At 47.9% G+C, this 22,152-nt stretch overlaps 1 protein-coding gene across 1 annotated transcript; it reads right to left on the bottom strand.

The window, feature by feature from the left end:
• Nucleotides 1-133: 133 nt before the first annotated feature.
• On the bottom strand, nt 134-20,668 carry LOC311341033 (ovochymase-2; the record flags this gene model as incomplete). Its single annotated transcript, XM_084465953.1, has 25 exons — nt 134-325; nt 1,374-1,534; nt 2,396-2,685; nt 2,886-2,980; nt 3,347-3,459; nt 3,790-3,972; nt 4,116-4,337; nt 4,627-4,761; nt 5,436-5,657; nt 6,141-6,324; nt 6,969-7,132; nt 7,921-8,198; nt 9,391-9,491; nt 9,649-9,758; nt 10,225-10,410; nt 11,288-11,533; nt 12,959-13,099; nt 14,719-14,940; nt 16,789-17,004; nt 17,539-17,665; nt 18,067-18,164; nt 18,481-18,621; nt 18,954-19,047; nt 19,572-19,702; nt 20,539-20,668. 25 exons carry the CDS (start codon nt 20,666-20,668, stop codon nt 134-136), a joined length of 4,182 nt encoding a protein of 1,393 aa, XP_084322079.1.
• Nucleotides 20,669-22,152: the final 1,484 nt, after the last annotated feature.

The following is a 22,152-nucleotide window of genomic DNA, read 5'->3' as shown; positions in this document are numbered from 1 at the left end:
CCCACATTAAGGTCAATTATTTCACTGACAGAGACAAAAACCCACTCACTCCACCATTTACACTAGAGGCACCCAGGGTTCAGGCATTATCAGTAAGAAACCCCCACATAACCATATTACGCTGACATTTGGTCTAAGCGCTCTCATACATGAACTTCCTGATGTTGTCCTCGATCCAGCCGCTGAAGGCCGAAACCCGGGTGAAGACAGAGGGCTTCTTGTCCTTGATGCAACCCTGGGCCCCGAAGCTCACAATCCCATGGACCTCCCAGGTGGTCTTAGTGGCCCCGGTGGCCGGACAGACGAACGGACCCCCGGAGTCACCCTGGAGGAGATTGAAGAAGATTAGCAGGATGTTTTAATCCCAGCCCCAAAATGTTCTGGACTGTCCACAGTCCTAGCTGTAGGGATCCGTGAGCAAGACACCTAATCCGTATGAGAAGGTACTTTGTCTGCTCCTGAGTGACACATGAGTAAACGCAAGGCGAGTCGCTTTGGATAAAAGCATCTGGTAAATATTCAACGTCTAGCATAACTCGGTTGTTGTCTTTTTTGTTCTTCCATTTAAGGATTTTCTGATTACATTTTTGCTTTCAAATGATTTCTCAATGTCTGCACAAAGATGTATTCTTATTTCCCATTTGTAAAATGAAGTAGCCAAAACCCAGTCTGAGTTGAGACCGGTCAAAACATTGAATTAGACCCCATTGTTCCGGTCCATCATGCGGATCCGTCTCTCTTTTTCCTAATTATGCACCAAACCAGCCGAAGTCATGTGCTATCACGGCTGATTGGTTCAGAACAAATAGAAGCTGTTTGGCTTCTGTTACATAAGTCTTGACATACCATAGCCATTTATATAATACTGGGCAGACAAAAAGGGACCCATTTAATAATAATCATAGTGGAGTGGCGTTCTTCTTCTTTCATTATAGAAGACCCAAACTACTGTAGGCACCAAAGGCCAAATGAAACGGCGTCAAACGGCGTCTCTATATCACTTGGAGCACCACTCGTTTTACAAGCACCTCTCCCATATGTACACATCCTACAATCCAGGGACGTCTAGCTCCGTCTTCCCTGCAACGTTTTCCTGGTCCGTTTATGATAAACCGGTTCAGGAGGTTCGCTCCATGTATGTTAATTTGTCCAACAAATAATCACATTAAGATTGCAAGATGTCACTGAAATGACGACCTTTGGCACACAACAATAAATGCAAGTACCACTTGCCCACGGCATACCCTCAGCGGCTACTCAACATTTAAGTTATAACCTGACTGTTCCCGCAGAATGTAGCAAACTGCCCTCTGACCTAGCTGTATTCAGACCCTCGTCCATAAGGAGATGCAGCTCGCTCACTAGCCGCTCACCTGACAGGCTGATTTGAGCTCGTCGGGGGACTCATAGCCGGCGCAGATCATCGAGGGCCGCAGGACGTCCCACCAATAGGCCGGCTTACTGCAGGTCCCAAAGTCCACCACGGGGAGGGCGGCCTGGTTCAGCTGCTCGGACACCTTAGGGAACAAGTTCCCTGGAGGAAGAGAGTCGGAGAGGATGTGTGTTTAGACAGCCAGGAGACGGATTTTACATTCAGATTTATTCAGAATGAGATCCCTCTATTCTCCCAGGGGGAATTGTTGCCGTTACAGTTGCTCTGCTCAAGATAATGAAAAGATGAAAGAGAATAAGATAAATGTAAGTAAAAATCTGTTAAACAGCAAGCAGAGGCAATACAAATAAAGAAAACATGTATATAAATCAAATGTGCGCATAGAGAAATGTACATGAGGTATGCATACACATAAGATATGTATAGCTTTAAAGTGGCTCATTTAAATCCCAAGAGACACACTCAGGGTTGAGGCATCCTTCTCAAAGATGTTTACATGCAGGCTAGGGGATTGAACTGAGAACCTCGGGGCTGAGGGTGTAAACTCCCTTGACACAAGAGATTTTCGCTATCCCACACGTTAATTAACACAGATGCTATCTCTGGGGAACCTTTAATTAACGTGACTGCAAGGGCGTCAATTTGAGTTGAAAAAAGCTGGGGATGTAAGGGCTCAGCCGAATTATTTATTTTTTCAACAATGTGTGATGTGCGATTTAACACAGTGATTGGTAGGAGGTCAATAGATAATTACTACCAGAAACCCCCCCCCCCTTGGTTGAGTGTGGCAGCCAACGGGGTGTGTGTGTGTAGCAACAAGCATTTCTACAGCTTCCTTCACAGTCACCGCAATGTGCCTTTTGTGTAGTGGATGTGCAGTTTGCACATTCGTGGAGCTACTCAATGTTTGCGCGACACACAACATAGGACGCCGGGCATGATATCATGTTTGGCTCAGGCCGTCGCCCCCCCCCCCCCCCCGACCCACCAACCCTACGCTACCTTTCTCGTCGCCCCAGCCGGTGACGTAGCAGGGGGTCCCGGCGGCCAGCACGGCCCCGGGCGCGGGCATGCACACAGGGCTGATCTCCCGGGTCATGTTGACGGGCCGCGCCAGGTGCACCAGTGCCACATCGTTGCTGATGTCGCCGCGGTCCTGCTCGTAAACGAAGCCCGGGTGGCGCACGATGCCGTCCACCTCGTAGCAGGCCTCCGCCGACGGCACGTCCCGGGACGAGTTCATGTGGTGCTTGCCCAGACACATGCGCCAGAACGTGGGGTTGTTCAGTGGCCTGGAGGGGGGTGGGGGGGGGGGGGGGCAGGGGGGAAGTAGGAGGAGCCAGTTGATGTGTGTGTGTGTGTGTGTGTGTGTGTGTGTGTGTGTGTCAGTATCTGTGTGTGTATTTGTGTACTTGGGTACCCTCATGTATCTGCAAGTGTGTGATTGTTTGAGTGTTTTTGTGTGTTTGCATGTGTTGCTGCTGCTACTTGCATCATGAAGCAATGAGCCGCAGTGAGGATCCACTCCTCATGGATCAGGGAGCCTCCACAGCCGTGCATGTAGGGAATGGCAGCCATGGGAGTAGCCTGGCAGGCAGAGTGCACAACAAAGGTCTTTCTCTCTGTCTCTCTCTCTCTCTGTCTCTTCTGCTCATTAGTGACAATGCTCACACACGTTTGAGATAACTGAATGTATCCATAAACAGAAGTAATTAAACACCATGCAAGAGCACAAATAAAGAAGAGTGGTAGAGAGAGAGATAAAAGAGACTAGGGACAATAGTGGCGAGTATGAAGGAGAGAGGGTGAAGAGAGATAAAAGGGAGGGAGAGAGGGAGATCGCTATCACTTATAGCACTACCACAAAGAGACAACCCATCGATCAAGCTGATCAACTGACCTGTACCTGAGATGGATAGGTAGAGAGCAAAGGAGAGAGGGTGCAAGGGTTACCTGCATGGAGACTTGCCAGGGCCAGGAGTGGGGCACTGCCTCCACCCCGTTGACCACCCTGAGGGTGGCAGTGCTGGGGGTCACTGCCGGGCTGCCACAGTCCTCTGGCCAGGCTGGGAATAGCAACCATAGCTACAATCTAGCACTCCCATGTATTTAGCCACTCGGTGGCGCTATGTGCTACATGCTGTGGTTACATGTTACATGTCGGCGATGTGCTATAGGCTACATGCACCTTGCCTATACCATATTTCTGGATAAGATTTGATAACATTTTTCGATAGTTCTTTTCCGGCATCTATGTATATATGTCTATGCTATAGGCTTCATGCAATAGGCTAGGTACTACAGGCTTCATGCAATAGGCTGGGTGTATAGGCTAGGTGCTCTAGGCTAGGTGCTCCAGCTATGTTACCATCCAGACTACGGTAATGATGACTCACTGATGGTGATGTTGTCCCATGGGTTGACGGGCGGAGGAGGCAAAGTGGGGACCACGTTGGCGTCGGTGGTCCAGTAACCACGGAAACCGCTCTGATGATTGTTTCCGTTGCTAAGGAATCTGATAATTGCTGTGTTCCCGACGATGGTGATCTTCGGAGGCGGGGCAAACCCACAGAACCGACCTTCAAAACAACAAAAACAAAAAGAGAAAAACTAGTGCTATGGCAACCATGAAAAATATATCAATGGATAAAATGATCAGTCTTATAATCTATGTATATATTAGTTTCTCACCCATCTTTAACGCAAGTAGTCTACTACAAACCTTTGGATGACATGTCTGGCCCATGGAAGATCTCAACATAGTCCACACACATGCCGATCTGGTTGACAGCCTGGACCTCAAAGTGTGTGAAGGCCAGGTGTATGGTGGTGGCGGAGGGGATGGTGATGAGCCAGGTGCAGACGGCCTGGCCGGGGTAGTCGCTGGGCCAGCCGGGGGAAGCCAGCTCCCCCTGGTTGCTGCTGAAGCGACCTCCACAGGGAGCTGGAGAGGACCACCGCGTTGAGACAGTGTGGGAAAAAAGACCAGAGGTTGTCTGGTTGTTTTTTTGTGCGTGTGTTTGTGTGTATGTCATGAGGGTTAGGGGAATACAAAAAAATGTTTTCAGGGAAAAAGCAACGTTTTATGTTGTTTTATGGTCATGTAAGAAGGCGTTGTGGCCAATAATTCACACTTCAGCATCTACATCACAACTAACTCATCAAGTCTCTGAACGACAGTTGCAACAATTTGATTGGTCACTCCAGTAACCCTTCTTCTTCTACGGTCTCACCCTGGGAGGGGTCCACGTTCCTCCAGGAGGCCAGGAAGCCGGTGTCCACCACGCGGGCGTTGGCGGAGAAGCTGATGTGGAGTTCCTCTCCGTGGCTCACCAGGTCCTGAGGAGTGGTGTGGCTGCAGAAGGTTCCTGAGAGTAGGGGGAGAAGGCTGAGCACGAGAGGCCTCTACTATGTAGGCTACGCTACTGTACCCAGGCTGTGTATGCTACTGTACCCAGGCTGTACTACTGTAGCCAGGCTTAACTACTTTAGATAGATGGATACTTTTATTGATCCCCAAGGGGAAATTCAAGGTCACAGTAGCTTTAACGCTTAAAGTGTTAAAGCACAGTAGCATTAACCAGGCTATGCTACTGTACCCAGGCTGTGTGTGCTACTGTACCCAGGCTGTGTATGCTACTGTACCCAGGCTGTGTGTGCTACTGTACCGAGGCTGTGTATGCTACTGTACCCATGCTCAGTGTGCTACTGTACCCAGGCTGTGCTACTGTAGCCAGGCTACACTACTTTAACCAGGCTATGCTACTGTCCCCAGGCTGTGTGTGCTACTGTAACCAGGCTGTGTGTGCTACTGTACCCAGGCTATGCTACTGTACCCAGGCTGTGTGTGCTACTGTAACCAGGCTGTGTGTGCTACTGTACCCAGGCTATGCTACTGTACCCAGGCTGTGTGTGCTACTGTACCTAGGCTATTCTACTTTACCCAGGCTATGCTACTGTACCCAGGCTGTGTGTGCTACTGTACCTAGGCTATGCTACTTTACCCAGGCTATGCTACTTTACCCAGGCTATGCTACTGTACCTAGGCTTCCCAGGCTGTCTGTGATGGAGATCTTGTCGTTGATGCAGAGCGCGCTTTCCTCCAGGCTCAGCTGGTGGAAGTGGAGGTGAACCAGCTGGCCGGCCGGGGCTCTGATGGTCCACTGGCAGGAGGCCTGGTTGCTGTAGCTACCAGGGAAGCCCATGGAGGACAGGTTTCCCCCGGTAGGGCCCGTCAGGACCTTGGGCCCGCCGCATCCAGAGGCTACACAGCGACAGGGGACAGAGGGCTATGTAGAGGATTCAAATGCTGACCTAGTGTCTACATGTAATACTTAAGCACTGAATATGACTGTGGTGTAAAGGTAGTACATTTTTTGCGATGTACTATTGTTGTGGAATTTAGAAATGTTGGAACTCTGATAACTATCACTATCACTGCCACTAATAAAACAAAATAATGTGACTAACCCTACTGACCTTGGGTTCTGAGTACCATAGCTACTCCAGTTGATAGAAACAAGGTTGTACAATTTGGATTGTATGCTTTGATTGTATTCTGAGCCTCGCTTCTAAGTTGTGCTTCAAACCACGTGTGTAGATGCGGATGCGCCAAAATGTAAGATGTTTGGAGTTGCAAAAATGTTAAGACCCCTCAAACTGACAATGCTTGGAACCACTGATAACCACTGTGTGTATGTGGTGAAGGTGAATCACGGTGCAGCGTGAGCGGACGCAGGCGGCGTACTGTGGGTGTGGTATATGTCCCTGCGGATGGCGTTGTGGACCCAGGGGATGTAGGCGGAGGAGCGGGTGAATACAGAGGGCTTCTTGTCCATGATGCAGCCGATCGGGCCGAAGCTGGTGATGCCGTGCACCTCCCAGGGGCTGGTGGGGGTGTCCTGGCACACCAGGGGTCCGCCTGAATCCCCCTGTCGTAAAAAAACACCAAACAACCAACCAAGCCATCAGAGAACCACCGATGACATCCACGCCCAGTCACAGAAAAAGCACCGAACACACATTGGGGAGATGTGAAACTGACGTTTGGGAGGTGGTGATATTGGGAGGGTTGGAAATGTTCTCTGCCGTTACATCTGTCCCCACCTCTTTCAAGATGACGTCATGAAAGAGGTGGAGCCAGATTCAACGCCTTCCTCATGATGTCTGAACGCCTTTTTGGAAGTATATGCTGATATGAATGGGTGGGTGCACATGCTGGTTACTACAGATAAAAGGCTTTTGTCAATAGCATTATTGTGTGCTCGGCTGTCATGGTCAGGATTGGCTCACTCTGATTGCATGATTGTGTAATAGGCGGAGACAATGCCTGAACAAGACTGGAGCATTTCTATAAGCATATAAATTCCAAGCAGCTGCAACACCTACACCAAAATGTCCATATTACTATAGGGTCAAAATCTATGAATCAATTTTTCTTCTTTGCCCGGTTCAACATGTCAGAGTTGTATACTGTATTTGTATTACATGCTGCTGCTGTGGTTGGCAAGGTCTTTCCTGTAAAAGAGATGTTTGATTTCCTCTTGGCGGAGGCCTGCCTGGGTGTGCGTCTCACCTGGCAGACGGACTTGAGTTCGTCAGGAAGGGTGTACCCACAGCAGATCATGGAGCTCTTCACCTGGAACCACCAGTAGTCCATCCTCTTGCAGGTGGCGTAGGGCACCACGGGCAGGGCCACCTGGTTCAGCGCGTCCGCCACCTTGGGGCTCATGAAGTTGCCTGGTTCCCATGGAAACACACAGAAAGGTCGCTCATTCGGTTGAGGAAAAAAATAAATACATGTTTTTTTTTCCTTCCGTGCTTGCTTTCGTTGACTGGCGATTTAATCGTGTTCACTTGTATCCTTGTATGCTCGAGCTCGGTTTTGTCTTTTTATGTTTTTTATTTCTTTGAAATAATTTGTATCTGTGTTGCTGACGTGTCATTTCCTGTTTTGAAACCAAAATGTTTACCATTATAATTCTTTTTAAGATGGGAGATGGTGTGTTGGCATCACATTCATAGGGAACTGTGGATCCATGCAGTTGCTGGGCAGAGCCAGCAGAGGGCATGAATGGGTGGTGAACATTCACTTCAGAAGCAAAGGAAGCTTTCCAACAAAAGGATGCTATGTATGTGTATACTGTGTGTGTACTGTATCTGAACTGTATGTGCCCAGTATATTTACTGTATGTGTGCTTTATGTGTACTATTGTGTACTGTATGAGTACTGTATGTGTACTGTATGAGTACTGTATGTGTGCTGTATGTGTACTGTATGAGCAGTGTATGTGTACTGTACGAGTACTGCATGATCAAAGCACGAGCACAGTACTGGTATCGTACGAGCATCGCATGTATCATACAAGCGACCTTGACCAGGTCAGAATCGGCAGTATACGAGTTCTTAAGAGCACACACACACACGCACACGCACGCACACGCACACACACACACACACACACACACACACACACACACACACACGCACACACATTTCTACAAGCCTCCTCAAAATGGAGCCCCACCGGTTTCGTCTCCCCAGCCCGTGGCGTAACAGAGCTTCCCCCCCGTCAGGACCTCGTCCGGGCTGGGCAGGCAGGCGTGCGACACCGCGGGGCTCTCCTCCACCGCGCCGCTCAGCCGCACCAGGGCGATGTCGTACTCCACCGTGGGCACCGCCGGGTACTTGAAGCCCTCGTGCCGGAAGATCCCGGACACCTGGAAGCAGCGCTCGGTGGGCTCCTCGTAGGTCAGGTTGTGTTTGCCCAGACACATGCGCCAGCGCTGCAGCTCGTCCGCATAGCTACCAAAAGGGTTACAACGATAATGAACGGCGTTTATGGATTAATGAATCGGGAAAGGTGATGTTGCTTTTTTTTTTTGTATTCCGTGTTTACGGACAGGATATGGTCAACGGAGTGCATTTATACCGCGCTTTTTTTGTAACCAGAGGCCACCCAAAGCGCTTTACAATATTGCCTGACATTCACCCGTTCATGCACACATTCACACACCGACGGCGGCGTCAGCCATGCAAGGCGACAGCCAGCTCGTCGGGAGCAGTTAGGGTTAGGTGCCTTGCTCAGGGACACCTCGACGCAATTGAATGAGCAACCTTGCAGTTACCAGCCAACCCGTTCTACCTCCTGAGCTACATGCCGCGGAAAGGGAAGACTGTGTTTACCGATATGGCAAAACAGTATGGTCTACTTTTTACTGTAAATGTTACAATACATCATAAAGAGTATTTACAGTATTTACAGTTGATTGTAAACAGTATTTGCCATAAAACACATTTCATCTTTTCTGATAAATCTATCAGATTATTAGGGGTGGTTCCACCCACTGATCCACTAAGCAGGTTTGCATACGTGGTAAGTTTTGTGCCTTGATACGTAGGACATTGAAGACAGACAGGGAAGTGGGTGGAACAAGAAAGCAGATTACATGACTGGAGGTGGGCATCAAACCAAACACTAATCACCACCTGCTTAGTGGACTAGTAGGTTGAACCACCCCTATTAATGTGTGTGTGAGTGTGTGCGTGAGGTGGACATATTTCTTATGAAACATGATCTTGAAATTGTATAATGGGGATCAAACACTGGAAATTCCAATCTCAAGCTTGGTGTCTTCTCTGGCTCCCCTGATGATAGTGGTTTAAACATGAATATAAATTGGGGTAGAGGGCATAGACATCAAAGCCAGGGTAAGTCTTGAATCAAACCATTCAAGGGTGCCAGCATAACCCTGGCATGACCCTAACAGCTGGCTCTCCAGATGAGGCAAATGGTCTTCATGAGTGATTCTGGCGCAACAGAAACATACACCGCAAAATGAAACACACATTTTAATGGGTCAGCACCCTTTGGAATAACAACACAGAAAATGTATCCCCACATCCCGACTGAGCTGTCTTTATGTTTTGTTTTGTAGAGAAACAAATTAAAGCTGGATATTTTCCAATGGAGTGTACATGTGGACGGAAGCCTTACTTTATGAAGCAATGGGCTGCAGTGAGCACCCAATTCTTATGGATCAGTGTGCCACCGCAGGTGTGAGAGAAGATTGGAGTAGGACGATTCGCTGGCCACACCTGTACACACACACACACACACACACACACACACACACACAGACACATGTACCGGGTCTTCAGAGACATTATGATAATTCTGATGGAGTGAGAGAGAGAGAGAGAGAGAGAGAGAGAGAGAGAGAGAGAGAGAGAGAGAGTATAAGCTCAGTGTTACCTGCATGGACACCTGCCAGGGCCAGGAGTTGGGCATAGCTGGTTCTCCGTTAACGATGCGGGCGTTCACAGTAGGGGGGATGGCAGGTTTTCCACACATTACAGGCCAGTCTAGAGCGACAGAAAAAAAACACACAAACATTCACACAGTCGGAATTACATCAAACACACACCGTAGTCCCAGTGGGTGTAACAGCACACACAACTTTCTCTGGGAATCAATTGGGTTCTGAACCTTGGTGTTTTAGGATCTAAACCTTGGTGTGTATGGTTCTAAACCTTGGTGTGTATGGTTCTAAACCTTGGTGCATTGGGTTCTGAACCTTGGTGCGTTGGGTTCTGAACCTTGGTGCATTGGGTTCTGAACCTTGGTGCGTTGGGTTCTGAACCTTGGTGCATTGGGTTCTGACCCTTGGTGCGTTGGCTTCTGACCCTTGGTGCGTTGGGTTCTGAACCTTGGTGCGTTGGGTTCTGTACCTTGGTGCGAGGGATTCTAGACCTTGGTTCCCAACAGTTCTCGGCTCTTAGTAGCCCTAGGAGCCATAGGAGTCGTAGTAGTAGTAGTAGTACTGGATACCTATGACGATGTCGTCCCACGGGTTGGGTGGGGGCGGGGGCTCGGTGGGGGCGGGCAGGCTGGCGTCGGTGGACCAGTAGGCCCTGAAGCCCGAGCCTTCAGTGAACAAGTCAGAGGTAAAGCGCATCACCAGCCGGTTGCCCTTGGTCTGGACGGACGGCGGCAGCTTGGAGCCACAGAATGGACCTGGACGGGTTCAAACGAAAAAGGGACAACGTAACGATGGTGAGGTGAAGCCAAGCTGTCAGCAGTGGAGGGGACAGACTTTCTTTCAAGCACCGGCTTGCGCTTTCACACTAATAGTTGGTACAGCCGGTCAGACTCAGGGTCGGGTTTCATTTGATTTCAGCATTTAGAATCGACTTTGTCGTGCAAACATAACATTGTCGACGATCGCCACACAGTTGAGCGAGTCGCCCTTCTATTAGACAGAAAATCACCTGAAGTAAACTCAGAACGCTTGCTTGTTGCGGTCAATAACCATAGAGCAACAACGACTTACTGCAGTCTTGGTTTTTTCTGTTACAGTAATTGCATATTTTTTTAAATGTCAGTGTTTTTGTGAGGTGACACAAACAATATAGGCGTCTGACAGTATCTCAACGAGGACTTTCACTGCACTACGCCTGACCAAGACTTTAATGAGACATTTTAATGAGGAAAAGTTATCGATTCCTGGCTGAATATATTTACTATTTCCAGTTTTTTGCAAGTGCGTAGGCCTACATTCAACCCATAATGCATTGTTTTTTAGACGCTTCCTATTGTTGGGTCAGATCCCTTGGTGATCAACAGTCGTCATGGAAACTGTGCTGCTCTATTGTGAGAGCATGGCATTAACGCAACCAGGGTTCAAGGTTCGCTAAGAATGTATGCAGTCCCGCATTGTAACAGTTTGAAAAAAAACCCTCCACCAAACATGTGCCATGTCATCGATTGCAAAAAGTGGTTGCAGTGTCCTATATTCAGAAACAGGGGGCGCTATTCCCCACAATCCTCAAAAGGAGGACCTGTAGTTCTATGAGAGAAATGTACTTAGGGAGGATGGCAGTGGACCGCTCACCATACTTGTCCAACAGTACGCCGTCCTCGGCTCTGATGTCCTGCAGCTCGACGTAGTCCAGACATTTGGGGCTCATCAGAGATTTGGCCTCGATGTCAAAGTGGGTGAAACTCAGCTGGATGTGTTTGCCCGCCGGCACCTCGACGGTCCACAAGCACTCTCCGTTGGCCTTGTAGTTCATGGGCCAGTTTGGGGATTTGATGATACCAGTCTCCTGGTGGCTCGACACGCCACAACCCTGGATCTCTAAGATGGCGGCAGGGACAGATAGGGAGAGGGGGAGAGAGGGGGAGAGAGGGGGAGAGGGGGAGGGGGTATGAGAGAGAGGGAACAAGAGGGAGAGAGGGAGAAAGATGAGGGGGGGGGAGAGAGGGACAGGGAGAGGGGGGTGAGTGATGAGAGGTAGAGGATAATGGAGGAGAGTGTGGGGAGGGAAAAGAGAAGAGGAGGAGAGAGATGGAGGGAAAGAGAGAAGAGATGGATAGTCGGAGAGAGAGAAAGAGAGAGAGAGAGATGGAGAGATGGAGAGAGAGAGAGAAAGAGAGAGAGAGAGAGAGAGAGAGAGAGAGAGAGAGAGAGAGAGAGAGAGAGAGAGAGAGCAGATAGCAGAGGCAAGCAGAGAAAACACCCACATGGTCAAAATGCATGAGATTGTACAGTATCTGTGTGAGATAAGTGGTGATTAGATGCAGTCCTCTTGCCCCAACACCAGAGTGCCACCAGATAATGCACAACATATTAGAGGAGGAGGGGACGATGTACACCTGCCTCATGCTTGACCCAGATTCACCATTTCAACATGTACAGGGGGCGGCCTTCACCACAACACACATGCTGAACGTGCCTTTTAAAAAGTACTATATTCACAATAGAAAGGGAATCAATTAGTTGTAGTATTTTAACATGACAACAATAGAATCCATGAATCAATAGAATCAGTCAAACCAAACGCAGTCTCTTCTTCTCTTTTTCCCAGCCCAATCCTAGCGTGCACTTGGTTAATAAATAATTCATTATCATACATGTCCAAGACTATCAGCCTCACAGCATCACACGTGTGTCTGACAGCGCTGCAGGTGAGCCTGTTATCTGGAGGTGAGCCTGTTATCTGGAGGTGACAGGAGAGATAGGGGGTGGGGGGTGGGGGGGCTGGTGGTGTGTATTCTCTGGCTCTGGACGCCACGCCGTGCAGCAGCATGTGGCGGTGACCTTGCAGCGCTGGGAGAGAGGGGCTTTATGGGCTGGGTCGTCGGGGGGGCGCCAACGCTCCCAGTGACCCGAACCCGTCCTTTCGGGTATCCCGCGGCTGGCTCACTGTGTGTGTGTGTGTGTGTGTGTGTGTGTGTGTGTGTGGGGGGGGGGGGGTTAAGAGGTTGTGTCTGTGCTTGTGGGTTTTTGCATGCAGAACACGGGTGCCTCATCTTGTGAACACTGGTGCATCATCATCATGTGTCTGTGTGCGTATTTGCTTGAGTGTGTGTGTGTGTGCATGCATGCACCTCTATGTGTGTTTTATGTAAGTGTGTGTGTGTGTGTGTGTGTGTGTGTATGTTTGTGTGTTTACGGACGTGCGTGCGAACGTGCGCTCATGCCTGTGTGTGTTAGCACACGTGTGTGTGTGTGCATGTGTGTGTGTGTGTGTGTGTAGTTAGCGCCATGCTAACGGGCTACCTGGGATGTCCTCGGGGTAGACAGCCCGCCACTTGATGGAGAACCCTCGGTCGGTCAGCCGGCTGTCGGATCGGAAGCTGACCTCCACTGTGTCGCCGGCACTCACCAGCACGGGGGGGAGGACGTAGCCGCAGTACGTGCCTGGACGGAGAGGAGAGAGAGAGAGAGAGAGAGAGAGAGAGAGAGAGAGAGAGAGAGAGAGAGATTGAGGTTGAGAGCGGAGCGACTGTTTTTTTCCCCATTGTTTCTTTGAGCCAAACAGCTCCGCTCCATCGTCGCGTTTCGCGCGCCAAGGCTGAACAGACACGTGTGCTTACGTGTAGTAAGTGTCTCGCACACACAAACACACATACATTCACATATATGTACACAGGCACACACACACACACACACATGCAGGCACACACAGGCACACAAAGACACCCACACAGACACACACATCATGGGTAGTACATACACCATTTAAAACACTGTCATCATGGAGTGGGATACATATACACACACACACACACACGCACATACACACACATATAGTCTCACACATGTTCTGTGGCTCATAAACACACACATACATACATACACACACACACACACACACACACACACACGCATCATGGGTAGTACATACACCATTTAAAACACTGTGTCATCATGGAGTGTGCAGCGCGTTGCATGCATCAGCTGCCTTCGCCCCCTGGAGAGCTGATGCCAGCGCTCGGCCCCAGCGCTCGGCCCCAGCACTCGGCACCATCACTCATCCCCAGTGCTCAGCCCCAGCGCTCGGCCCCAGCGCTCGGCCCCAGCGCTCGGCCCCAGCGCTCGGCCCCAGCGCTCGGCCCCAGCGCTCGGCCCCAGCGCTCGGCCCCAGCGCTCGGCCCCAGCGCTCGGCCCCAGCGCTCGGCCCCAGCACTCGGCACCATCACTCATCCCCAGCGCTCAGCCCCAGCGCTGAGCCCCAGCGCTCAGCCCCAGCGCTCAGCCCCAGTGCTCAGCCCCAGTGCTCAGCCCCAGCCCTCAGCACCGACGCTGCAGACGACGAGGTGGTAACACGAGCAGGGTTTATTCACACCTCTCCGGCTGCCCCGCCGGCGGAGGTGTTGCACGGGCCACTCCGTGAACCCGCTGGGACCGCCGCACGCCACGGAGCGTTTAGCTGAGGCCCATTTTTTCCGCGATGAGAGAATGGCCCGTGGTTTTAAGAACAGCAACAGACTGAGCACACCCAGTGAGCGTCTGTTTCAAAGCTCACTTTGTTCAACAGCCTGTTTTGGCAGGAGCTCATGTGTCAAATGAAACAATTCCTTTAATCCCATGTAAGAACATGGGATTAAATTAATTGTTTCATTTAAAGTTAAATGATTTTGAAATGATGTTACCACATTGCATGGTGTTGTTGTCGTACTCAACCTTGTGGCGGGGTTGAAAGTACATACGTAAGATAATATCTATGACTTAATTTGTCGTACATGGTAATAAAGGATATTTATGTGTAATTTCAGTCCCAGAAGTTGTCTGTCGAGTGATCCAGTACTGGAACTGCCCACGACTTCCCTCACTTGGCTATCAAAGGGGTGAGCTAGACCAGACCCTCTAGAAACTAGAAACTAGAAACTACAGATTCCCCATTCAGCTGTTATTGACGGTTATTGCGACTACAATGTAAAATAGACACACAACGCCGCCCACACGATACAAACAACATGACGTACAATAGGAAGGAAACCCTAAAGTTGACATGTCAGGGGTCAGAGGTCATTCACCTAGGGTCCTGTAGCTGTCTGAGATGGTCAGCGCGTCCTCGGCGCACCGACCCATCTCCCCGGGGACGGCCATGTCAGTGAAGCGCAGCTCCACGAGGCGGCCGGCGGGCGCCCTGATGCTCCAGGAACACTGCAGCTCGGCGGGGTAGCTGGACGGGAAGCCCAGGGACTGGATCACTCCCTTACGACCGGAGAGCAGCGCTGGGCCGCCGCAGCCTGAGTCTGTCCACATGCACAGGAGTGGGGCAGTTAGAACGACATGGAGGGATGGACGGGTGGATGGAAGGATAGTTGGATGGATGGACAGACGGACGGACGGATGGACAGGTACACTCAGACACATAACAAAAATTGTAGTCCAAGACATGCTGCCCACCAGCTTTCAAAGTACAATGCTGCCACTGGTGGATTTGTATCAATTTTATTCACATAATTATCCCTCCCTGCTATTTTGTAGTTCCACTAAAACACCCTGAAATAACTTGATTCTCACATACTTATGCCACCATACTCCACTAACAGTGCAAGCAGGCCACTGGTAACCAAGCGCACAGTCCTTCCTCCCTCACTTTAAAAACCATATCTATCTATCTATCTATCTCTCTATCTATCTATCTATCTATCTATCTATCTAGATGAAGAAAGATTCATGCAGTCAACTTGCACCTCATAAAATCATCCTCTCTATTTCCTCCTAAGCGCTTGCCCCAACCCTTCCTTACTCACGGTAGATTTCATGAATGGAATCTGCATAATTGTAGTACCTTAATTGGCCATCAGGGACCTCTGGTTCTATTCTGCCCACTAGCAGACCTAAATCAGAGAAGGACACGTCTAGATGCCTCCCAAGGGGGATTCCCTCTACTGCTAAGAAAGAGCTGCCTGCTCCATTACTCCTTATTTGGAGCTGGCAGCTGATGGCTCTGTGCCTATTGGCGTGAAGGGAGGGACCTTATGCAGGAGGCTGTATTCCAAGCCATGGTTGCCAAGAAACCATCGAAGGCATTGGGAAAAGAGGGATAATGTATGAACTCTTAACCAAAACTTTGAACAAGCTCTCTAATATGGAATGGATTTTCAGTCATTATTTAGTAAATAAATAATACATACATAAATTAAGAAGTATACCAAACAAAAATGAATATGGCTTTGAAATCAATCCTTCAATAATAAAAAAAGGCTGAAATGTTACTGATTTAAAATGTAAAATATATAAATTTGTCAATATAGTTTGATAAATAAATAAATATGTTTTTATTTTAAAAAGGACCCATTTCAGGGGACGTTTATTTCATAATTTCACATTTATTTATTTCAAGGGACTGAAATACGCAGCGTCAAAGAGTCGGGAGGGCAACATTTTTTCAAACCGGTTTGATATTATCAGGCTCGTCTCGCGTAGTGTGTAAGATTTGGTTTTCAGAGAAAAAGGCGATAATCGGACAGAAGAGTCTCTGTGTGTATACCCCCGCATATTCGCCTAGTGTGGACCTCTGACTCAATGGCAAGGCGAGACTGATCCTTAGTGTTTACTGCTGAAGGCGGGCCTGACATTAAATGTCGCCTAGTGGGCAGAAGCCCCACCCGCCATGACACAACATGCTGCTGTTTCAGCTGGTTTTGAGCCAAACAATAGAATCGAACCAAATAATCAGGCCGTCATTCTTCTATTGTATTATGAAACCCCACAGGAGAAACAGGGGCTCTAGAGGTCAAAACACTTCACGGCTGTCCCAGAAAACAAAACACACAAAATAGTATGCATTGTGTAGCATCTTATCCTATCCTTGTTGTATACGGAAAATTGGTTAACCAAGTTATTGTAAGTGCATGGCACTTGAACATCTTTACTGTTCCGACAGCGATAGATTATTGTATATCTTTCTCCCAACAAATGTACCTATTGTAAGTCACTTTTGATAAAAGTGTCTGCTAAATGCAGACACTGTGCATGTAAATGCGAACGCAAAAACGGCTAACTGCAAGTCCCGACCTACTCACCCAGGGGCGGTGTGGTGGGGCCGGGGGCGGTGGACGGCCAGCCGGTGGGCGGTCTGGTCGTCACGTTGCCGGTCGGCGTGGGAACCGGCCCGGTGACGGTGGTGCCGGGTTTGACAGTGGTGTGAGCGGGCGTGGTGGTGGGGATGACTACCGGGGGCAGGCTGGACTTGGTGTAGGTGGCGCTGAAGCCCCTGGAGGTGAGTGTGGCGTCGGTCCGGAAGCGCAGGGCCATGGTGTGGCCGCTGGACTCCAGGGGTTTGGGGAGCTTCCTGCCGCAGAGCTTCCCTGGAGGAGAGGGGGGGGGGGGGGGGGGGGGGGAAGGACAGATGAGGAGGACCCATCACCCAAGGGTCTTTTAATCACACTGTCACAACGCTCACAATTAAGCCCTGGGTCTGGACTCTCTCAGTTAAAGTCGATGATCTGGGTTCTAGACAGTCGATTTGAATGAAAGGGTTCTCATCTCATTCGGTTTTCTACTCTACTAAAGGTCTGTTAAAATCAGGCCCATGATCAATAGATACATCGATAAATTGTATTATTTTATTTGTAGACCTCTTGCAAAAGAGATAAGAAGTTTTCAAAGGAAAAATACTGAGCTGTTTTCAAAGTTAGACAATAAATATGATGTATAAAGACCTATTTGACATAGAGTATATACACATATGTTCTGTTTTGTCGTGACTGTAGAGACTGCATCTTGCTCAAGAATACTTAGGTAGGCAGTGGACATGGGGGGTGGAGGGGCATGTGGCTATGAGTCGCTCTACCCGGTCGTGCATTTCACTAGATTGGAGTGTGATGTTTGGACCTGCCTACCCAGTTTGGCTGCTCCGGCTTTGTGGCCGTCAAAGACCTCCACATAGTCTCCACAGAGCTCCGGGGCCAGGTCAAACGAGGTGAAGGTCAGCCGAACCCGCTCCCCTTCAGGGACAGAGATTTTCCACTGAACACACAAGCACGCACGCACACACACACACACACACACACACACACACACACACATTTTATTTATATCATATCTCACACTCACACACCCCTTTTTTTTGCTGTAGTCAGCTTGTGGTCAGCATAGTTTTACCATGGTCATAAATGTATATTTTATAAGTAGTTAATGGACGCAAGACTCCTATCTAGACCGTAAGAACATCTAGACAGGACAAGGGTAGTGAAATACTAAAAAGTATATACACCACATATATAATAGATGCACGTGAATTCAATCATTGGATGGCAATAGAAGAAACAGAATTTATTACATTTACAAAACATGTGTGTGGTATGTGTGTGGTGTGTGTGTGTGTGTGTGTGTGTGTGTGTGTGTGTGTGTGTGTGAGTGTGTGCTACCTGGTAAAGTGCTCCATTTGGGTAGTTCTGTGCTGGAAATCCAGGGGTCAACAGATCCCCCTGGTCCCCTTGCAGAAAGCCCCCTGCCCCGGCTATTTCTAGCAGAGAGAGAGAGAGATAGTCCTTCAGCACATACGCATCTCAAGGATGTTCAATCACCATACCACACACACACATACACCAACAAGCTAGAGCGAGAGAGGGAAAACAGAGATGGGGGAGAGAGACAGAGAGGAAAGAGAGAGAGAGGGAGAGAGAGGAGGGGAGAAAGAAAGAGAGCGGGGAAAAATAGCAAGATGTAGAAAGATAAAGATAAAGGGGGACAGGAAGATAGAGAGAGAGAGATCCAGTGTGTGTGTGTGTGTGTGTGTCTCTCTCCCTAGCTGTAGTTATCATCCCTAGCTGTGTCGTTACCTCCGGTGCTCTCTGGAGCTACAGCCTTGTAATGGGCCTTGAAGCCTTGGTCTGTCTTCATGTCGTTGCTGTCGAAGTAGACCATCAGCCGGTTCTCCAGGGTCACCACGGTCCTGGGCTTGGTGTAGCCACAATATTTACCTTTTCACAGCAAAAAACTGTATTATTGTTATTTCTAAACACATTGTGATGAAAATATCTCTAACACACAGTGTTGCCACAGTGTAGCAATTTACTCAAGAATCAATAGATTTTGAATCGATTTCTCAGGAATCAGAAGTGAAAAGCAGATTTTGTTTGAAATGTTGTCTTCATTCATTCTCCTGAATAAATAAAGGTCTTGGCTTCCCCTCATCTTGCCCCGAGGACTATAAAACTAACTACTCCTCAATGATAATTCCAGGGGGAATGGGAAACTAACATCTCTTTGCCGATGGTTCTGTAGGAGGTGTGTGAAACTAACTTCTCCTTACCCATGATTCCTAGTGAGTCTCTCAGGGTGACGGAGTCGGACACGCACATATCTGAAACCTCCAATGCAAACTCCTCAAACCACAGCTGGATCACCTGCACAGACCAACACACACACCCACACACACAACATAGGTTTCATCAGAGTCCAGAAGCTGTGTATACTGGCTGTAATAACGTAATAACTGTAAATTGGGGGTTTTAGAAGGGTAAGAGAAGGGGGTGAGAGAGAAGTAGAGAGAGAGTGAGAAAGAGAGAAGCAGTGAGTGAGAGGGCCAGACAAAGTGACATTGATTTTGACACACTCTGTGTCAAAATCAGATGGAGAATGACAGACGCAGAGAAAGCGAGAATGACAGATCCAAAGATAGAGAAAAAGAGAAAGATGCAGAGAGAGAGAGAGAGAGAGAGAGAGCGAGAGAGAGAGAGAGAGAGAGTGAGAGCGATATAGATTTAGAAATATCTTTATTCTGAACTGGGTTGGAAGGAGAGAGAGATTAGGGCAAGTCTGCAGCTGTCTTGTTTGTCTGCCACGTCTGTTGTAGCAGCAGTCCTACTGAATGGCCATCAGAAGCTGTAAGTGCTAGCATCATAGTAACAACTTTGCATCTCTAGTCTACCTTATCCGCAGCCACAGTGATTTGCCAGGAACAGCCCCTGCCGTTGTCATAGTGATTGGGGAAGCGCCAACTGGTGAAGGTTCCGGAATCCCCAGACAGCTCCTGAGGGCCTCCACACCCCGAGTCCAGACCTTGATCCCAGGAGAGGACAGGGCGCCATTATGACAAGCCTTAGGGCGCCATTATGACAAGCCTTTGTGAATGCAAATATCTACAACATTATTAGCTGCCATGTGTTGTGTGTGCCCACTTGTCAACACAGTTGAATAGCCCTGATGTAGACCTATATGTAGGCTTGATATCTTTGTAGGGATGGTAAGAATGGGCATTATAATTCAGACTAATTTGTTCTAAATAGATATTAAACATTTGATTGTTACTATATGCTGTAAAATTTTGTTTTTTGTCGTTCATTTTGATAAAACAGATTATTCATCCGTTTTGTTTAAAACAAACTGAAAAATCAGTTTAAGTATTTCCATTTCACAACAGACAAATCTCAGATAGTCAAAGGAGATAAATAAGATGAGAGTGTGAAAGACAGGGCTATATTTGCTACTTTGTCAGATAATATAACTTTACTGATATCAACACCATATAAGAGCTCAGGACAGCTATGTTTATCATCTTAAGGTTAAAGTCAAGTTGACAATTTGTGGAGACACCCAGAACGAGTGTTTTTCTCTATTAACATATGGCATTATATCCTTGTTTTGTTTTTCTGATTTTCCAACAACACACTGATTTGCTAATGTGGTCATTTGTCTTTGAAGCACATTGCTGGTGAAAACACTCAATGTTTGCAGTTTTTTAAACCCATAATATCTGGTACAACCAGAAGTGGAGGTTGATTGCTGAATACATTCATTCTGCAATGAATCAGAATAGAACCAGATGGAGAGATATCCTCTACAAGATGGAGAACTGTTCTTATGTCGCCTGGGAAAGAGTTTCTATGTCTGCTCACCCTCTCCACCAATGGGAGCGTCGTTGTTCTCAGTGAAGTATATGGTCACCAGGCCCACGCAGGCTCCCGTCACGAGCACAAACAGCAGAATCAGACTCTTCTCCAGGGTGGTCAGACCATTCTTGGCCATGTTTACTTCCCCTCCAAGCGGGGACGAGCACAGAGTGAAAATGTGGATCGAGAACCATGGGGTTCACGCTCTTATACCGAACACTGTGCCAGTGTACGGCCTCTTCTGAACTTTGACCAAGGAGGCTTACCTTGAACTTCCACTTGAAATGATAATGCATTAAAAGACATCAGGGTCCAGGGGATGTGTGTGAGTATGGAGCGACCTGCTATGAGGTTACCTCAGTTATTATTCAGTCAAGATTACAAAAAATATATAGATATATATTTATATATTTATATATATTGTATACAAAACACACACACACACACACACACACACACACACACACACACACACACACACACACACACACACACACACACACACACACACACACACACAGCCCAAATCGATCTGGTAAAGTATCAATTAGAAAGAAATAATCCAAAGCTAAGACACTCTCATAACATTATCTGGCATAGCAATGCAAATGGATGCATTTCACTTATTTCGGTAGTAGAGTTTAGGAGTCACTTAATCAAGCGTAGCTTGAGGGATAGCTAGCTGGCTAACTAACTACGGTAACATGCAAACACATTAGTTAACAGAGCAAAGAGAAGGATAGTCAAGCTGAGAGTTGGATCACTCAAATTAAACTTATTTGGCTTTAAAAGTACCTATCTTCAAGTGTGTATTTTAAAAATGAATCACGGAACTCTAGAAATGTAAAACATAAAAAATCAAAACCATCCAAGCTTTTACATGCCTTTACATGCTTAGCCTGGAAATCCAGACCCACATCTAGAAAGCTGTAGGGTCTGGCAACGAGTAATGAAAATGGCCCAACTCGAGGGGCGGAACCAAGCATGCATTTGAAAATATCACTGCACACAATTGGATAACACTATGACCAATCAGAAGAATACAAGGGAATGACGTATCCAGACCAGCGGAGCTAACCAATAGATAAGACTTGCCGTACAATCTGTAAAACAGCAATGCTTTTGGCCCGCCTATATCAAATACACCGATGTGATTGGTTAATGTTCTGGGTTTGGGCAATCGGGGAGTGAGTATATTGCTTGTTCCCAGAGTGACTCGCTGAGCAAATTCAAATTGTGCTCTCGCGAGAACTCTGGATTTCCAGGATATGCTTTGCTAGGAATCAATGGACGTTTATTAGATAAAGCAAGAATATGCAGAAATTGTATACAACTAAAACTGTTTAGCATAAAGGTCGCAATGTGAATATTATTTAATGTTTGAATGAGGTTTCACAGTATGTATTGGCTTTCTAAATAAACATGGCCAAACAAAACAGAATATAGTTGATGCAAATTGACTACTGGTGAAAGCTCTATTATTATTATTAAGTTTATTTGTCCCCATGGGGAAATTTGTTTTCACAGGCTGCACAATGAGAGACAATACATCACAAGACAGACAATGGTATACACAACATACAACATCCACAGCACCAGTGACAACATACAGTACATGAC

Source organism: Micromesistius poutassou (assembly GCF_964030765.1).
Source record: "Micromesistius poutassou genome assembly, chromosome: 3".
In the NCBI taxonomy this organism is placed as follows: Eukaryota; Metazoa; Chordata; class Actinopteri; order Gadiformes; family Gadidae; genus Micromesistius; species Micromesistius poutassou.
This window is presented reverse-complemented; position numbering and strand designations above follow the sequence as displayed.